The 18,865-nt window shown below is 39.7% G+C and overlaps 1 protein-coding gene across 1 annotated transcript in view; it reads left to right on the plus strand.

The window, feature by feature from the left end:
• The window catches only part of LOC113812135 (trio Rho guanine nucleotide exchange factor), a 416,228-nt gene that overhangs the window by 158,833 nt on the left and 238,530 nt on the right, over window positions 1–18,865 (plus strand). Inside the window, exons 7-26 of the mRNA XM_070123392.1 lie at window positions 1–51; window positions 1,353–1,475; window positions 1,890–1,997; window positions 2,831–2,914; window positions 3,180–3,311; window positions 5,363–5,458; window positions 6,520–6,552; window positions 8,653–8,880; window positions 9,065–9,187; window positions 9,334–9,525; window positions 9,846–10,027; window positions 10,270–10,438; window positions 10,770–10,931; window positions 11,562–11,744; window positions 11,933–12,040; window positions 12,198–12,352; window positions 12,537–14,070; window positions 14,214–14,441; window positions 14,683–14,831; window positions 15,203–15,293. The exon at window positions 1–51 is cut by the window's left edge and continues 72 nt beyond it. Of these exons, the coding sequence (XP_069979493.1) occupies window positions 1–51; window positions 1,353–1,475; window positions 1,890–1,997; window positions 2,831–2,914; window positions 3,180–3,311; window positions 5,363–5,458; window positions 6,520–6,552; window positions 8,653–8,880; window positions 9,065–9,187; window positions 9,334–9,525; window positions 9,846–10,027; window positions 10,270–10,438; window positions 10,770–10,931; window positions 11,562–11,744; window positions 11,933–12,040; window positions 12,198–12,352; window positions 12,537–14,070; window positions 14,214–14,441; window positions 14,683–14,831; window positions 15,203–15,293 (4,131 nt within the window). The remainder of the gene's footprint in view (window positions 52–1,352; window positions 1,476–1,889; window positions 1,998–2,830; window positions 2,915–3,179; window positions 3,312–5,362; window positions 5,459–6,519; window positions 6,553–8,652; window positions 8,881–9,064; window positions 9,188–9,333; window positions 9,526–9,845; window positions 10,028–10,269; window positions 10,439–10,769; window positions 10,932–11,561; window positions 11,745–11,932; window positions 12,041–12,197; window positions 12,353–12,536; window positions 14,071–14,213; window positions 14,442–14,682; window positions 14,832–15,202; window positions 15,294–18,865) is intronic.

Here is an 18,865-nt window from a genome sequence, read left to right on the forward strand (position 1 = left end):
AGGCTTGACCAGTGCTTCCAGCTCAGACTCTTTGAACAAGACGTCGAGAAGGTGCGGAAGAGGGGCCGTCGCCGTCGCCCCACTAATGCTTGTTCTTGTTCTTTTTGTTGTTTTCGTTGTTCTACTTCTGTTTGTTCTTCGTCCTCCTTTATTCTCCTTCTCCTTTTCCTTCTTCTCCTACTCCTTTTCCTCCTCCTCCTACTCCTTTTCCTTCTCCTCCTCCTCCTTTTCTTTCTCCTCCTCTCTCCCCCTCCTCATCCACCTCCCACTCCTCCCTCCCCTCCTCCTCTCCTCCTCCTCCCCCTCCTCCTCCTCCTCCTCCTCCTCCTCCTCCTCCTCTCCTCCTCCTCCTCCTCCTCCTCCTCTTCCTCCCCTCTCCTTCCCCCTCCCCCTTCTCCTCCCCTTCTTCCCCCCTTTTCCTCCTCTTCCCCCTCCCTACCTACCTCCCTTCCTCCCTCTTCCTCCCTCCTCCTCCCTCTCACCTCCTCTCCTATCTCCTCTTCTCCTCCTCCCCCTTCCCCTTCTCACTCCTCCCCCTCCTCCCCCTCCTCCTCCAGCTCCCCCTCCTGCTCCTCCCCCTTCCCCTTCTCACTCCTCCCCCTCCTCCCCCTCCTCCTCCAGCTCCCCCTCCTGCTCCTCCCCCTTCCCCTTCTCACTCCTCCCCCTCCTCCCCCTCCTCCTCCAGCTCCCCCTCCTGCTCCTCCCCCTGCCTTGAACATCCAGCTCCACCATCTCCTCCTCATCCTTCTTCTTCTTCTTTTCCTCCTCCTCTTTCTTCTTTTTCTCTTTTTTCTTCTCATTTCCTCCTCCTCCTCTTCCTCCTCCTCCTCCTCCTCCTCCTCCTCCTCCTCCTCCTCCTCCTCCTCCTCCTCCTCCTCCTCCTCTTCCTCTTCCACCTCTTCCACCTCCTCCACCTCCTCCACCTGCTCTTCCTCCACCTCCACCACCTGCTCTTCCTCCACCTCCACCACCTATTCCTCCACCTCTTTCCTTCCTGCCCTCCCTCCCAATCTCCCTATGTCTGATCTTTGATATCCATTCCCTCATTCTTTCTCACTTTTATTCCATTATTTTTCCAACTGTTAAGTTAGAAGGAAAAGTAAAGTCTGTTTTTGAGAAAAAGAAACCATATTTAAAAGTGTTTTGGTACTTTTGGTACTTAAACCATATACCTGATTGTACATTGTATCAAATATTGTCACAAATCATATGTATTTTATCGTAGATTAAGTATAGTACAAGGATATTTATTGATTGACATTGCAGATTAACATTCACTGCTTAATTGACTGGCTATCTGTCAGATTTTATTGTTTTTAGTTCCCAGGTTGATTACTGATTTGAACTTCCAGATGTTTGATTGGGTGTACCACAACCGTGAAGAGTTCCTAGTCAACTACGTAGAAATAGGTCATTCTTACCAAGTATCCAAAGATCTTCAGGAGGCTCATTCTCAGTTCACCGTCGCCTGTCAGGTAAGAATGGCTGGCGGAAGCTGTGCATGTCTTTGGGTAGGGAGTCACCAGCGGTCAATAGAGTTATAAACAGATAACGACTGTTTGCTTGCAGGTTTCTTATTCTCTGCCTTTTTGATGTCATGATTATAGTTTGTTTTGCTGGTATGTAAATGAATTGTTATTAAATATTTAATGCAGAATGTCTAGTTTTACTACTTTGTAATTATGTTAACTATCTTATTAATTTATTTGTGTAGGATAAGGCACATTTGCAAACAAAATATAAAGAAAATCTGATTATAAACTGTTGAGTCTGCTTGCTTGTGGCAATTTATTTTTGATTAATATAAATAGTAGTAATGGTGGTTATAGTTTATTTTTTAAAATGAATCAATAGCAAGAATCTTGAAATTCCTATCTTTTCCTTCACAGAAAGTGTATATGAACATCAATAGAATACTTAGTGTGGCATCAAGACTCATGGAAAGTGGTCACTATGCAGCCCAACACATCGGCAATGTAGCATCTAAACTGGATCAGGTATGTTACCTTTTTTCCCCCCTTCAGAGAGGAGTATGAATGAAAGATTGTTTGATGGTTAGGAGTTACTGAAAAGCGTGAAAAGGAAAAGGAGAGAACGGTTAAAAAGGAAATGATTAAGTGATGCAACTTGGAGGAATGGCAAGTGGTGTGTTAAGTGAAATTAAGGAAAGAGCAAGTTTAGAGAGGAGAAAAGCAGGGGAAAGAGCATTGGAGAAGAGAGGAAGAGAAGTTAGGGAACAGTTACAAAGGAAAACAAAACATAGAAAGAAAAATGAAGAAAAGGGAATGAAGTTATGGAAAGAGCAAGTGCAGAGGGGAGAAGAGAGGAATAGAAGTTTAGGAAAGAATAAGTGTAGAAGGGAGAATAACAGTGAGTTTTTGTGAAATTAAGTAAAGAGAAGAAAGGGAGGAAATGGTAAGAGAGGAACAGGTAAAAATGTCCTTTTGTGGAGTGGAGCAAAAGAGATTGGAATGGAGTGAAGGGCAAAAGTGACATGGAGTGGAGGAAGTGGAGTAGTGTTATGTAATATGATAGCCAGGGTGGATGTGGAGAGGAAAGAAAAGAAATATAATAGAAAACGTAAAACAGGGAGAGCTGGTCTGAAGATATCGTTATATCATGATGATCCCACAGATGCTTCCTTCTAAATATGGGCTTCCTTCTAAATATGGTAATAAGACAGACTAGTGTAGTATTGATTGGAGTTTGAAATAACTGAGTCTGTTTTATTTTCAATTTTTTTTTTTTGTTGTTCTTGTTGTTGTTGAGTTTATAGTTATGCATGTGAACCCATGCATGTTGAGTAACCTTTTATTCTTTTCCATTCCAGGTTTGGAAAGAATTTGCTGCAGGTCTGGATGAAAGATCATCTGTATTAGCGCTATCGGTCATGTTTCACCAGAAAGCAGAACAGGTAAATTCTTTGTTGTCTTAAGCACAGTCACAGTTTGGAAGAATTAAGATATGTTATTTATATTCAGTGTTACTGCTTCATCATTTTGCATGCTCTGTAAAGGATTGTATTTGCCTTTTTTCTTCTTCTATTCCAACAGTAATTCTCTAAGAAAGAAGGTTATACAGAATGGGTGCTTTACAAGTGAACTTTATATGGAAAAATAATGTATAACATATATTTGTCTTTGTGAAGAATGGTTATTAATCATCAATTTCATTTCTAGTATATTGAGAGTGTGCCAACATGGGTAGAGAACTGCAAACTGACAGCATTACCCTCTGACATCCATACATTGGAATCATCAATCCACCATCACCAGTCACTCTATGAGACGATGTGCCAGGCATACACTGAGGTAAGAAGGTTTCTTGTGGACAGTACCCCTTTATGTTTCAGAAAGGTGTTAAGAGTTCAAGTTTTTATTGATGCAAGTGTAACAGGTTATGTTTAGTTGTCTCTCTGTCTGTTATAATAAGATGAGGGATTCTTAGTTTTATTTTTGAAATAGTTTTGTCAGAATGAATATGTATTTCTTTGAAATCTCACATGCCGTACATATTATTATGTTTCCAATGGATTCATAGTCTGACTTAATATTCAGTGATGTTATTAGATTATATGTCAGCATTATTTTGGCTTTTTAATTAAATTTTCTTGTTATATTCAGAGATAAAGATTGTAGTTGTGATATATTTAATTACTGCTTTATATTTCTTCTCTAGAAGTATATGATATTCAGTGTAAGACTCCAAATCAGGAAGGTATCATCATAGTTTTTAGTTTCCAATATGCATTTGTGTGTATGAAAATACAGTCAGAATTCAATTTCCTTCAGTGACTATATTTTATGTTTCAGTGACTTATTGTTAATTCTTATTGGTCTGTTGTTTTCTGGTAATGTATGATATTTCTTCTAATGATGTATGAGATCTCCTAAGTCTGTATCTGCCTGTTTGTATGGTTTAAATGAATTATAGATACTTATTTTTATTCATATGAGTGTATTCTTTGTATGAGCAAAACAAAGTCCATAATGTTGTTTTTCAAGATGATGTCATTCTTTTGTTTGTCATTATTATTTCTTTTGACAAATGTGTTTTTCTGTGAGTATGAGCAGCATGATATTTTTTCTTCATTACTGTTTGATGTTTTATACTTAAACAGTACTTACTACTATACTGTTACTCTTTACATTAATATTATTATTATTATTGCAACAAATATTGCAAGACACATAATCATTATGATGAGCATTAGTTCATGTGTAATAACCAATTTTCACTTTCAGCTGCACAGCGCTTACCAGTCGCTATTAAATGGCCTGGACTCTCTTGTCAGGAACGTTCATGCATCCGTGGAACTGTTCCCAGTAGGAAGCTAATCCATTTTTTTGTTCAGACTGGAAGCATGAGAGGGCAGGAGAACATGTGGGCTTTTGGGTCATTTCTATGAAGAACAGAGAGCAGCCAATAGCCTGTCTTTCTATGACAAGGAAGATGTTATATTATCTTCATTTGTAGTTAGTTCACTTTCTTAAATAAACTTTGTTGGTTGCCTTCTGGGTCTTACGATGTACAGGTGTACCATTTGTCATGTAGGTGGAGTTATTTCCGATATCATTTATACTTATTTATAAAGATTTGTGCAAAAATATGCAGTCATTCTCAAGATAAACTAAATATTATTATTTTGCATGGAATTATGATCACTGAAAGAACAGTTTTTCAGACAAAATATTTTTTTGTAAATTGTAAATGATACTCTACCTACAAGACAAAAAAAGATAGAGGAATACAATTATTCCAAGCTTCTGGTTCTAGAGAAATTTTACAGCATTTCCCATTCCCCCTTTAAATCTCATGATATGTAAACAGAACGGACAGGTGATTACATAAACAGAAGAAAAAAACATGAGCATGTTGACTTATGCTTTCATGTGAGAGGCAAGGCATCGCATGGAGCTCGCATCCTGAATTCTTTCTTAGGCTTACATACAGTATACTTGGTGAGTGGAAAACAAATGAATCCTACAGGATACATCACATTTGTTCCTGTCTTAGGATGGACAGGTTAATTGTCATGTACTTAATCTCTCTTGAGGAGTAAGTATTTTTCATCCCACAAGGCAGATGGTGTTCAGGAAGATGCAGCATTTCTAAGGGCTTGTTATAAGAGTCCCTTTTTTTTGTGTTGTCATAAAAGTGTTCACTACTATGGTTATCCGAGGGGGATTCTGTTAAAGGATTTGAATTCATATTACTGAGACCCTAATTTCATTTTCATGAAGGGTTACAAAGAACTTTTGCATGGTCCTTCTTGGATAACCTCTCAGTGATGCTTGTGCTTGTCCAAGGGCATAAAGATATGGTACCCTAGACTAATGGTGGTGGTTGGTGATGGTTGCAGGTTCACAGTACCAGCAAGAAACTCCTCTACCAGCTAGACCACCTGGTGCAAATTTGTAGCCAGCTGAGGCGCGATGGCCAAATGCGCAGCAAGCACGTAAGCATAGGATGGGTCTTGCATGGGGGTCTTCCCTCTTGAGCATTTAGGCATGAGAGCAGTAGATGTGCAATTAAGAAGTTTAAAAAGATAAAATTTCTCTAAATAGTTCAGGTATAATTGTGATTGTTATGATTTTTTTTTTTTCTCTTTATTATTAATTTTGAATCAAAGGGGTTTTTCAATTGCCTTCATTGGAAAATAGATTTTACAGTACCTGAACTGATATTATTGGATGGAGAGTAAAGGAAGAGATTACAGTGTTCTCAGTTATATTTCTTTGAATTTGAAGGAAAAGGAGGATAAAATTTCAAGACATGTTTTCTTCTATAAACTGCAAGTTGTCATAGATGATTAAAATCTTAAGTGAAACATGTTATTAATTAAGAAAGCTCAGTTTAAGGATACAGGATGTTCAAATGATATCGAAAAGCCCCTTTTAGCATCCTGAGAAACCTCCCCATGCCATTTGCTGCAAAATAGTTTTATAAATAAGCTTTTTACCTAGTAGTTGTGGTCTGAAGGGATATGTTATTACTTGCTGTGCTAAAACTTCTGCCAGTTTCTTGATTTTTAAAACATTGTTGACTTGATAAGAAGAATGTTTTTTGCTAGGGTATTACGTAAATGTTTTATCTCATTATGTGTTATGCTTGACTATATTTTTTCTAGATGTATTTTTTGTTATTCGTGCATCACAGTATTTGATAAATGCATAATTAAACAATGTTTGATTATATTTAGAGTAAAAAAAAATCCAGGAATAGTTGAGATTTTGCATGAGTACAGCCATTTTTTTCTTTTTAAAATTGTTTTCTGTTAAAATTTAAAATACTTGTTTGTTAATCAAAGGTTGAATGAGAATCATTAAAGAGAATACTTAATTAAATACTTGTTTCCAAATGTTTTTATTTGGTTCTGAAAGTATGAATTTGCATTCTTTATTACCATACTCAAAAGGATTTTCTTATTTCTTTGTTGATTTTCTTTCCTTTATAAAGCACTACAGTATTTTTTGCTCATGCTTATTGTTTTTCCTTTTTTTTCTCCAAAATATGAAGAAGAAGCCCCGGGGAAAGCCATCAGCCTATTCTGTAAGTTTAGATTTTTTTCTTTCATAAAGAGTACAAAATATTTAGTTTTTTTTTGCATGTGGCACAGAGGTCACTTTTTGAACAGTTTATATTTTATTTAGATGTCCTTTTTAACGTCTTAAGAGGATTTTTGTAGCTTCTTTTTCTTCTCTCCGTTCTCAGACAGAAGCTCCCTGTGGCTATTAGGCGAACGAGCCTGAAATATTATGGATGATTATCACCACCGTTGTTGTTGTTCATTTACTTCCTTTTTGTCAATGATAGAAGAGGACCATGTTTTTGCTAGTAATGGATACGAGTTGAATAATTTTTGTTGATAAAGCAGATTTAAAAGTTGAATTATTTCTACTGATTATACATATATGTGATTTTGAATGATAACGAGTGATCTTAAGTATATGTGAGTTGAATCATTTCTGTTGATAGTATGTACATATATATGAGTTGAATCTTTTAGGCTGATAATTCCTTATATGAGTTGAATCATTTTTGCTGATGATATATGCATTTATATGAGTTGAATAATTTCTGCTGATTATACATGTATATGAATTGAATCATTTCTGGTGATGATGAGTATATATGAGTTGAATAATTTTTGCTGATTATACCTATATATCAGTTGAATCATTTATGCTAATAATACATATATGAGTTGAATCATTTCTGCTAATAATGTGTGTGAGTTGTATCTTTTCTTTATGGATATTTGGAAGCTAAAGAAGACACTGGAAAGCTTGGATTTTCTTTTGATATTGTTTTACTTTTTGTAAGATTTCAGCTTCTTCACTGAATTGTTATAATTATTTTTATTACTTGTGCTTCTGTAGGTTTATTGGCTTATATGTGTATCATTTGCTTTGGACTCATTTGTGTATCATTTGCTTTTTGCAAATAGCAGAAATATATTTGTTTTCTCTCTTGATTTAAGAGAAAGCTTTGATTCTTTTATAAGATTTTTTTAGGGCATAAATGTTTTTTAAATTGGTCAAAGTAGATGATTTATAAAACTTTTGCTGTTTTGATATGCCTGTGTAAGTGCAATTTGTCATAGATTTACATTTTATGCATGGGGCACTGGCTTTTCTGGCATTTGAAAAATAAAAGAATTATGAATAATTTTTTCATATGCATACATCTGCTATCTTGACTAGTGCATTGTTTTAGAAGAAAAAAATATGTTTTTAGAGTATTCAGTTTGCTTTCACTTTTAATGCATTGCTTATTTCACAGGAGATTTGGGATATGATTATTTTAGTGAACATACACATTTAAAGTATGTCACAGCAAGAGTTTTTGATAGCTGATATATATTAGGACTGTTTGTTAGAAAGATCAAGCAGTATTTTGCTCTGCCAGCTTTAGCATAGAGGATATGAGTCCAGTAAATTGGCTGATAAAATGTAGCATGTTATGTTAAGAAACAAAATCTAGGAAGATGTATCCTGATTATCCAAGAGCATTACAAAATTTTGAAGCGAAATGAAGAGAACAATTAGATATTTCCATAGCAGCAAATAAATGGCTAATTATTAGCATATGAGAAGAAATGAAAAAGATCTTTTGATTGGATTTATTTATTGCCTTAGAAGAGTGAATATACTAAAATAATATTATGGTAGAATTAATCTAATAGCCTATTAGATATCAAACAGCAATATGTTACCACAAAAGAAATGTTAGTGAATTAAAACCAAAAGGGAAAGAATGTAGTAAAAAGTAACCATATTTGCTGAAGGTTAATTTGAATCAAACATCATTTGGTAGTAAAGTTTAGATTTATTGCCAGAAAATTTTTTTTTTTAGAAAAAGTTAATGTTGGGCATTTTGTCCTGGAAACCATTTTATAGTGAAGTTTGGGATCAGAAATTATTAGCAAACATAACCAGGATGATGATGTTATTCAAGATATTTAGAATTTATACTTTGCCTTGTGCACACAATGCTTACTTTATGGTGGAATATTTCTGATATATCATTCACAGTACTTCTGACTGGCTTTTAAGCTTTTTGTGTGTGAAAGTGTGCTAGAAGAGACATTGCCAGTTATAGCCTGAAGAAGAAAAAAATAACATATGTCCTTGTTCCCTTCAAAAACAGGTTACTCCTGATGGCAAGGTGGTGTACCGAGGGGGGCCACAACAGCAACGTGGCCCTGGGACAAGTGGAAATCCAGCTGCTGATTACTCTGAAGGTGCTAGTCATGTCCTGGCGGTCATTCATGAAATCTTGGCACACCACCGAGCTGTGGAGCAGAGGTGGTCAGCCAAGAAGCTCAAGCTACACCAAAGATTGGCACTCAGGCTGTTTCAGGAAGATGTCAAGCAGGTAAGTGGTTGAAAAAATTTTGTTGTTGATTATAATGAAGAGGGATAGTAAACAAAAGTAGAGCACAATCATTAGATGATTTTCTTGTAAGTGAAACCTTACATGTTGGAAGCAAGTTGGATATGCAAATCAATTTTTACATAATGTCTAGTTTTAACAGATTCTTTTTCACCCTTCTTCCTAGGTGCTGGATTGGCTGCAGACTCATGGTGAAGTATTCTTGCGGAAGAATCCTGGCATTGGACGTAATATTGCAAAAGCCAGAATGTATCAGAAGAGCCACGAGCACTTTGAAAATGTTGCCCAGGTAAAAATTTATGCAGATATGTTGTAATTAGATCATCTTCAGTGGAGAGCTATTTACATAATAGATTAATCTACATAGACTGTAATCCTTTGATATTTTGTTGTCCATCAGGATGCATGTAGTCAGTAACATCTTTTTTTTTCTAGAATACTTATACAAATGCAGAGAAATTATTGCAAGCAGCAGAAGAGCTTGCACATACAGGAGAATGTAATCCAGAAGAGATATACAGTGTGGCCCAAACACTTGACTCGCACATTGCCAGCTTTGCAGCAAGAGTCCAGCAGCGACATCGGCTGCTCAACATGGCTGTCTTGTTTTATACTCATGAGAAGGAGGTGTGTCTTATTCCTGCTTCAGTTAGTTACTTGTCTGTCTTCAAATCTGCCGACAGGGATTTTTGTCTCGATTGGATAAAAGACAATGATCTGTTGTTTTCAATAATATCACTGATTAATTTTGATGTGAAGTTGTTTCTATATTCTTTTAATAATTATATTCTTTATTTATATTACACTATAAAGATATATTTAGATTGTATAGGAGAAGGGTCTTCGATCATCTATAGATCAGTCATATAACAAGCTGTATGTAACAAGTATTCAGCAAAAAAAGAAAGAAAAAAAAAAAGAGACTAATGATTTAACACATTGAACAGCTTTTATCATGGCTGGAGGAGCTTAGTACAGAACTAGAGAGTGAGGAAGGTGTCGACGAGGCTGCAGATTCGGTGGAGGCTTCGGAGAGAATGCTAGCTCAAATGACCACGCAGCAAGACTCTACCCTGGATGCATGCGTCTCCACTACTCATGAGGGAGAGGGGCTCCTTAATGAACTCAGGTATGGCATTTTGGCTGATAGTGTTCCACCCCGATAAGTTTTTTTGTTTTTCCCCTCCCATATTTTTTGTTACTGATATATATATTTTTTCTATTTTAGTTTTTGATGTAGCATTAATTGCAATCTGTCATTAAGATTTCTTTATATATCCAAATAAACATAAGTAGAAATTGTGATTTTATGTATGTCTTTGATTAGTCATATGCATGTTATACCTTAAGATGATTTATTGATTTCAACAGGTCAGCAAGTGTAACTGCCGACTCAGGATGTGGCTCTGTAGAGGGGGTAGAGGAAGCCCTGGAGCGACTAGTCAAGAAACGAGATGAATTAGAAAGCCTTTGGGCCACTCGGAAGCTCCGCCTCGATCTCTTGCTTCAACTGAGACTGTTCCAGAGAGATGCTGTGGAGGTGAGGAACAGGGTCTTTTTTTTTTTTTTTTTCTTCTTCCTCTGGTTCTTACTTTCTGCATAAAGAGATTCCAGATTGAGTTTACTTCTTAAGAAGGAAAGACAAAAAATAATTCAATGAATAAAGATTGTGATACTTTTGGAAGTTCTACTGTTGAAGAAATAAGGAGAGTGAATACCAAAATATTTAAAGTAGTAAACCCACAGGAAATAATGATATTCTGGTTAACCCTTAGAATAGATATAGTTGCTTTGCACAATAGATTTTGAAATTATCATTGTATTAGATAGATGATGTGTTTCCTTTTTTATCATAATGTTTTTTCCATCAGCTCCTAAGCCAATTAGACTTGTGGGCTGAGGAACTGCAGAATACAGAGTTTGGGCGAGACATCACAGAAGCAGAACAAATGCTTGCTCTGCACAATGACTCTACGTCACACATGCAAAATGGCACTTACCAGGTCATGCAGAGTGGTCAGGAACTTTTACAAGTAAGTTCTTACTCTAATATTTACTGGTGTAAAAAAAAAGTATTTAACCATTTCACAGTGTTGGACATCTAGTCACATCATTGCAAACTAGGCCCAAATGTCAGGTAGCAAGTATTCATGACATGTATGGTTTAGCTTGTTGTAAGTGTTGGGCTAAACAGTTGTGCTCTTGTATGACCCAGACTGCAGTTATTTGACCAGTTAGTTAGAATTGTACGAAGCCCGACCCAAAGCATATTCATTACACATACGTGCATTTACACAGAGATGAATACATATCTCTCAGTCTAGACATGCATATTTACTGGATAGATAGATAGATGAATGTATACCTATCAAACAGATATTTATTGGGTCATGCCTTGCACAATTTTATCAAACTGGTCTGCTGAATTGATACAGTAGGCTTAAAGTCTCTTTTTAGCCTCATTTCCTTCGAAAATAATATGTCGCAGCCAGAAGCAAAGAGAGCAGGTAGATATATATTTCACTTGAATGGCTGACTGGTTGGTGCATGGCTCACTACGATGCAGAGAAATTCTAGTGTGAATAGGTTAAACCTATGCTGTAGTTTGTTTCTGTGATTGTTAAGTTTTGCACATAAATTCAATATGATATTAATTTCCACAGTTACTGGAGACATCAGGCATCCAGATCCGTGCTGATGCAGAGTCTGATGGCACCACCAAGGTCTCCATGCTCTTAGAGTGCATCAGAGAACGGCAGATGGACGTGGAAGTGCTGGTGGACATGAAGAGGGTTAAACTGGAGCAGTGCATCCACCTGCTGCAGTTTGAAAATGAAGCCAACCAGGTAGGTGTTGGCGTTGTTGTGATGCTGGGAGTTGTATATCTGCCATTTTTTCTTTGTTTATGTAAAAGACTTTGGTGTTTATTTGTATTTTCTTGCTTGCAATGACTTGATATTTGTTGAATTTGGTAGTTTTGATTGTAGTATTTATATATAGCTCATTTTAAAACATGTATAACTTTTTTTCTTAGGTGATAAGTTGGATACGGAATGGAGAGGCTGTACTGGCAGCAAGTTTCACCATCCCAAGCTCTTTGGCCGAGTCAAATGCGCTATCACATGACCATGAGCAGTTCCAGGTAAGCTGAAACAAAAAGCTGAATATTTGTGACCTTCATTTGAATAAATTTTGTGAGAGTTTCTTCTTCTAGTGATAAATGCCAGTCTCCAATGCTTTATACTTCTTAAATGAAATAGAATATAACCCCCAATTTTTTCTTGTAATCTTTTACACAGGTTGCTATAGAGAAAACCCATGCTGCTGTGGTGCAGACTCGGCAGCGTTCTTCAGCTCTTCTCATGGCTAAGCACTACAGTCCAGAACAAGTCATGGAAATAGAATCTAATGTCACAAAGAGATGGGAAAAGCTTGTTACTTGTGCTGAGGATAGGTCGGTATTGTCAGATGTGAACTGGTGTTCAGATGAGGGAAATGGGTGCTAAATTAATAAGCTGAAGAAAATGTTGTTAGTACTCTTGAGTGGTATGTGTTTTCTGTATAAATTTATCTTCAGATCGTAAGACTAATTCACTATGTCTTTTTGAAATTCAAAATTTGCATTTTTGTATTTCTAGGTACAAGCTGGTCCAGGCATCAATCACGTTTTATAAGACAGCTGAGCAAGTGTGCTCTGTACTGGAGAGCCTTGAACGAGACTACCGCCGTGATGAAGACTGGTGTCAGAAGGAAGTGCCTCCGCCAGGCACCAGTGTCAGTCAGGGAGACAAACAGCAGGATCAGCAGCAGCAAGGAACTGGCCAGGGAGGGCAGGCAGGCTCAGACAGGGCTGCCGGAATCTCACTTATCATAAACAAGCATCAGGAGCAGAAAGAAGGCTTCCTCAAAGCTTGCACCTTGGCCAGACGAACAGCAGAGACCTTCCTGAAATATGCCAACCGATCTCAGCATTATTACAGCATGAAGGGTGATGTGGGATTACGAGGGCCGGAGGCTAAAGTGAGAGGCATTCTAGAGAATCTCATGGCTCAAGAGAACAAGGTGCTTGACCACTGGACCCAGAAGAAAAAGAAACTGGACCAGTGCCAGCAGTATGTGTTGTTTGAGGGATCAGCCAAGCAAGCATTAGACTGGATAATGGAGACAGGAGAGATGTACCTGTCCACTCACACAAGCCTAGGAGAAACCAAAGAAGAAACTGAGAAGATTTTGAAAGAACATAATGAATTTAAAGGAACAGCAAAGGACACAAGGGAACGTGTAAAATTACTATTACTCCTGGCTGACTCCTTGGTTGAGAAGGGCCATGCACATGCAGCAGCCATCAAAGACTGGGTTGCTCGTGTTGATCAGGCCTACAAGAACTTCTCGGGTCGCATGGATAAGTACCGCATGCAGCTTGAGAGCAGATTAGGAATCCAGAGTGAGGATAGCAAAGCCTCTCTTTCCTTAGATCGTCACAGTGACCCCTCACTTGAAAACAAAGTTCATGCAGTTGTTACCGTGGCAAATAAGGAGATGAGTGAGGAAAAGCGTAAATCTGCCAGAAAGAAGGAACTCATCATGAGGGAATTGTTGCAGACAGAAAGAGTGTATGTCAAAGATCTGGAAGTATGTACAAAGACTTACCTCTTTGAGACACGACAACCCTCTGCCCCAGGTGGGCTTCAGGGGAAAGATAGCATCATCTTCTGCAACATGGAGGAGATCCTAGAATTCCACAAGAACACATTCCTCCAGGAGATAGAGAAGTACCAGTGCATGCCAGAGGATGTTGGTCATTGCTTTGTGACTTGGGCCCCTCAGTTTGACATTTATGTGAAATACTGCAAGGCACAGCCAGAGTCCAATCGCATGCTAGTCAGCCATGCCGGGACCTTCTATGAAGAAGTTCAACGTAAGCACAATGTTGAACACCCCATTCCTGCGTACCTGATCAAGCCAGTTCAGCGCATCACCAAGTATCAACTTTTATTGAAAGAATTACTCTCGTGTTGTGAAGATGAAAACCAAGGGGAAATCAAAGATGGTTTAGAAGTTATGCAAAATGTTCCAAAGAAGGCGAATGATGCCCTCCACTTATCCATGCTTGATGGCTGTGATGTTCCAACAGACTCCTTGGGAGAAGTCATTCTGCAAGATACCTTCCAGGTAGGAATTAGTTTTGGGGACAGGGATTTTTATCATTTGAATATTTCAAATCATTTGGTCTACATCATCTGTTACTTACTGAGGTGGTAGTGTAATTGAATTTTTTGTCATTGTTGATTCATTCCTGATTATGTTTCCATCAGGTGTGGGACCCTCGCCAGCTTATCAGAAAGGGTCGAGAGCGGCACATTTTCCTCTTCGACTTGTACCTGTTATTCTGCAAAGAAGTTCGTGATCCTAGTGGCAACAAGACCAAATATGCATATAAACAGCGACTGGTTACATCTGAGCTGGGTGTAACAGAGCACATTGAAGGGGATGAGTGTAAATTTGCTGTGTGGACAGCTCGTACAGGAGTTAGTGATGGCAAGGTATTACCTCTTCACATTGACTTATTTGATATTTGTTATTTATTTAGGGATTTCTTTCATCCATCTAATGAGTGATTAGATTTTTAACCAATCACTCAAAGCACTATGCAAAGTGAAGAAATATCATTTGCAATGCTGTACCTGATTGTATGATGATATAACTGGATAATGTTAAAGAGAAATGACAAGTACATTTGCTGAGGAGATTTGATCTGTATTTCCTCTCATGATTTTTACTTAGATGATTCTGCGAGCTAACACCCTGGAAGTGAAACAGACGTGGGTTAGGAAGCTGAGAGAAGTGATACAGGAGACTTACCTCAGCTCAGCTCTTCCCCTCACTCCTGCAAAGTCACCAGCCAAGACACCAAAGCAAAACCGAGCCAGCAGGTATGTATTTTTTTGTTTGTTTGCAAGGGATCAACATAGATTTGTTTTTTTGGTGCTGTTTTGAGATACTTTCCTGATGAATATTTGGACTGTACTAGAGGTAGAGAGAATAATGGTGATTTTATAGGTGTACCAAATTTTATGTATATACATGTCTAGTGTAACTGAAAAGTAGTCCAGGAAAGTTCTGTATATTTGGTGATAGTACATATTTTAGGTGTAATCTATTACCTAAATTACATGTGTCACTCTTTGTCCTAAAAAAGAGAAAAAGAAAGCTGTTAGTTAATTATGCTGATGGAGAAGTGGTTGAATTATGAGAAATAAAGAGATACTGCTAAGATTTAATGAGCCCACCTCCTTCACCATAGGGACTTGGAGGAATCCATCGACGAGAGTGCGGAGAACACAGACCGCAACTCATTGGCATCATATTCGTCCTCAAATACAGACTCCGATAAGGTAAGTTTGAGATAAGGCATATTTTTCTTTCTTCTTCTTTGGGGTTTTCCAATTTTACAAAAAAATGAAATGAAAATCTTCTGTGCCACTTTGGAATTTCTTGGTTTTGATTTATCAAGAGGAATGAATAACATTTGGAAGGATGAAAGAGAATGTGAATGAGGCATATTTTTGAAGTTCAGGATCTATGACTTTGATGACTTTGGAATACCTTGTAAATGTAAAAAATGAACTAGGAAACTTGATGTATTGGGTGGCCTAAGAAAAAAGGATAATTAATGGTTTAGCAAAAGGGAAATGGAAAAATAAAAGGAGTCGATTGTGGATGCACAATAAGGCATGCAAATAGTGTCATTGGTAAGAATTGTAAGAGGATTTGTAAAGGGGGAAATGTAAACATGAAAATCCCATGGAAGTAGTATTGTATGGCAAGAGACTCACTGTTTTGATGTGCTAGGGAAAGAGGTACCAGGGATTATACATGCTTTAGGATTACCGTTGTGTTATGGGATTGCTGCTGGCTTTCATAAAGTATGGCTTATGAAGAGATGGCAATGAGGTTCTAGAAAATATGCAGCAGTAGAGGTAGCCAGATTTTGTTAGGTCCCATTACAGTGCAGGTGCTGTGGTTGGGTGCAAGATATTTTGAGACTGCAGGAGTGTGCTTATACATTACTGTGTATCCAAAGATGTGTTGCAGTTGTTATGTTGTGTTATGTTGCAGTAAATGGTAGGAAAATAGGAGTGAGTGTTATAAGTGTGATGCTGTACTGTACTGAGTTATGATAGTGCCGATATGTAATAACACAGCCATGGTGCTCAAATGTAATAAGGTTGTGTAAATAGTACAAGATACCAGGGATACCAGATAAGGTGGTCCTTTATTGCCAAATAGAGTACGGGGATTTAGTATTCACTTATGAGGAAGGAGAGGGTGGGGGGAGGGATGGGGGATGCCATAATGGGCGACGTCTCTCCTTAAGCGCATGCTTGAGGAGAGGCATGTTGGGGAGGGACATAGGGGCTCGGATGGAGGGAGGGGAGGGAAGGGAGGGAGTATTTACGGAAGAGGAAAAGAGAGGGTGGGGACAGGGACGGGGTGGCGGGAGGGAGGGAAGGTCACGGGCGAGAGGTGCCAGGTAGAGGGATCGGCAGCGGCGGCGGCGGTGGCACTTCACAGGTGCCAAGAAGAGTGTAGTACCGGTAGGCCTATTTCCAACACAGGTGGTTTGGGGGGGGGTGGGGGCGGCGACCGGGTGAACGAGGGGAGTGAAAGTGTGGGAGAGTTAGTGTATGAGGTGCGGCATCGGGGAAGTATGAGGGGCGTTGGAAATTATGAGGAAGAAGCTATCAAGTAATTATTTTAGAGAAGGAGGAGGGGGGGGAGAGAGGAGGTCGAGGAGGTAAAGGAATAGATTGAGAGAGAGAGAGAGAGAGAGAGAGAGAGAGAGAGAGAGAGAGAGAGAAAGAAAGAAAGAAAGAAAGAAAGAAAGAAAGAAAGAAAGAGAGTTGGAAGGCCGAAAAGAACAAGGTAAATTTTGCCAGCGAGTCCTCGTGGGCGTGTGATTTGGGGAGAGGCGATGGGGGGAGGGACGCCATGGGGGGAGAGATACTATGAGGGGAAAGGTACTATGAGGAGAGAGGTGCCATGGGGGGAGAGATGCCATGAGGAGAGAGATACTATGAGGAGAGGTGCCATGAGGGGAGGGACGCCATGGGGGGAGACGTGCCATGAAGGGAGAGATGAGGCGGCACCGTCATTAGGTAGCGGTGGGTGAGGGTCGCTGTACGGCAGAAGGGATTCAGGGGACGTGACAAGGGAACGCTAATGAGGTGGGTTATGAGATGAGGATAATGAGGCCTTATGGGGACCAGGCGTGATGAGGTCATTTTCGGGGGCGAGGAGGGCTTGTATGGAATGAAGGGGTGGGGGGGGTAGTAATGAGGAATAACGAAGGGGGATAAAGGAGAGAAGTGCGGAGGAGGCAGAAGAACGGAAGAGGTGGGAGGGAAATGAGAAAGACGGATAATTAGAAGGATGGAATTACGAGGTAAAAGTAGACAAGTTAATCGAATAAGATTAAAGGAAAAATGATAAATGGAGTGGAATTGAAATATTCCAAAGAAACAAATAGACAAACTGAAAATTAAAAGCAAAAATAAAAAAGATGGACGAAAATAAGACCGTGACAAAAAAGGGGAATAAAGGGAAAGGAAAGAGAAAGAGAAAAAAAGGAAGCGTGAGGTAGAGAGAGAAAGACAAAAGGGAAGCGAAGAGCAGAAAGAGAAAGAGAGGTGGGAAGGAGGGAGGGAGGGGGTAGCGGAGAGGGGAGGTGGCAGGGGGGGGGAGAGGAGAGGGTCGTGGCCTAGGCGAGAGGGAGAGCCCCCCCCCCCGCGTCTTGGGGCGAAGACAAAGATGGCAAGCGCGGATTATTGAATATGGAGAGAGAGGGGGCACGCGAACGCACCGATGAATGCGAAATTAGGAGAGAGGGAAGAGAGGAAAGAGGGAGAGGAGGAGAGGAAGATGGTATGGGGGAAGAGAGAGAGAGAGGGAGAGGGAGCAGGTGCCGGGGAAGGAGGTGGAGGAGGAGAAGGTGTGGGGGGAAGAGAGAGAGAGAGAGAGAGAGAGAGAGAGAGAGAGAGAGAGAGAGAGAGAGAGAGAGAGAGAGAGAGAGAGAGAGAGAGAGAGAGAGAGAGAGAGAGAAGGACGAAGAGGAGAAGAAAAAAGGAGGAAAAGAGGAGAGGGGGAGCGGTAGAAGGAGAGGGCGTAAGGAAAATGGGAGAGAGGAAGAAGGAAGGAAAAGGATAAAGGTGAGAGTAGAGGGAGAAGAGGAAGAAAGGTGTAGTGGGAGAGAGTGCGGTGGAAGTGAGAGGGAGAAGAAAGAGGGTATGGTGGCAAGAGAGAAGGAGAGGGATGGAGAGGATGGAGAAGAGAGAGGGAGAGGGAGAGGATATTGGAAAGAGAGGGAGAGGGAGAGAATATTGGGAAGAGAGAGAGAGGAAGAGGGAGAGGGAGAGAGAAGGGCGAAGAGGAGGAGTGTTGGAGAGTTGGAGCGTTTGAGGGTCGGAACTTTTCACGAGTTGAAGGATTTCAAGGTTGAATGAAGTGGACGAGGAAAGATGGTTGGGAAGCGATGGGTTTGTTTTCGTATCGTCTATCCCCCCTCCCCCCCTTCCCTCTCCTTCTCTCTTGCCTTCTCCTCCTTGCTCCTCCTTGTTCCTTCTCCCTCTCTCCCTTTCCCCTTTTCCTCTTGGTCTCGGTCTCCATTTTCCTCTTCTTCTTCTTCTCTCTCACTCCCTTCCTCCCACTCTCACTTACGCACTCACTCCCCCACTCTTACCCTCTTTCCTTCTCCTTCCCTCTCTACTTCTCCCCTCTCTCCCCTCTCATTCCACCTTTGCTTCACCCCGACTCTTCCTCTTCATCTCACTCCCTTCTTTTCCCTCTCACCCTCTCTTCCTCTCTCCCTCTCTCTCGTTGGTTTCTGTTCACGTACTTTCTCGTATCCTGTAATCTCTCAAATTTATTTTATTCCGGTCGGCTGTGCCCTCCACCTGTTTTCCCTCCC

Source organism: Penaeus vannamei, chromosome 7 (genome assembly GCF_042767895.1).
Source record: "Penaeus vannamei isolate JL-2024 chromosome 7, ASM4276789v1, whole genome shotgun sequence".
Classification (NCBI taxonomy): domain Eukaryota; kingdom Metazoa; phylum Arthropoda; class Malacostraca; order Decapoda; family Penaeidae; genus Penaeus; species Penaeus vannamei.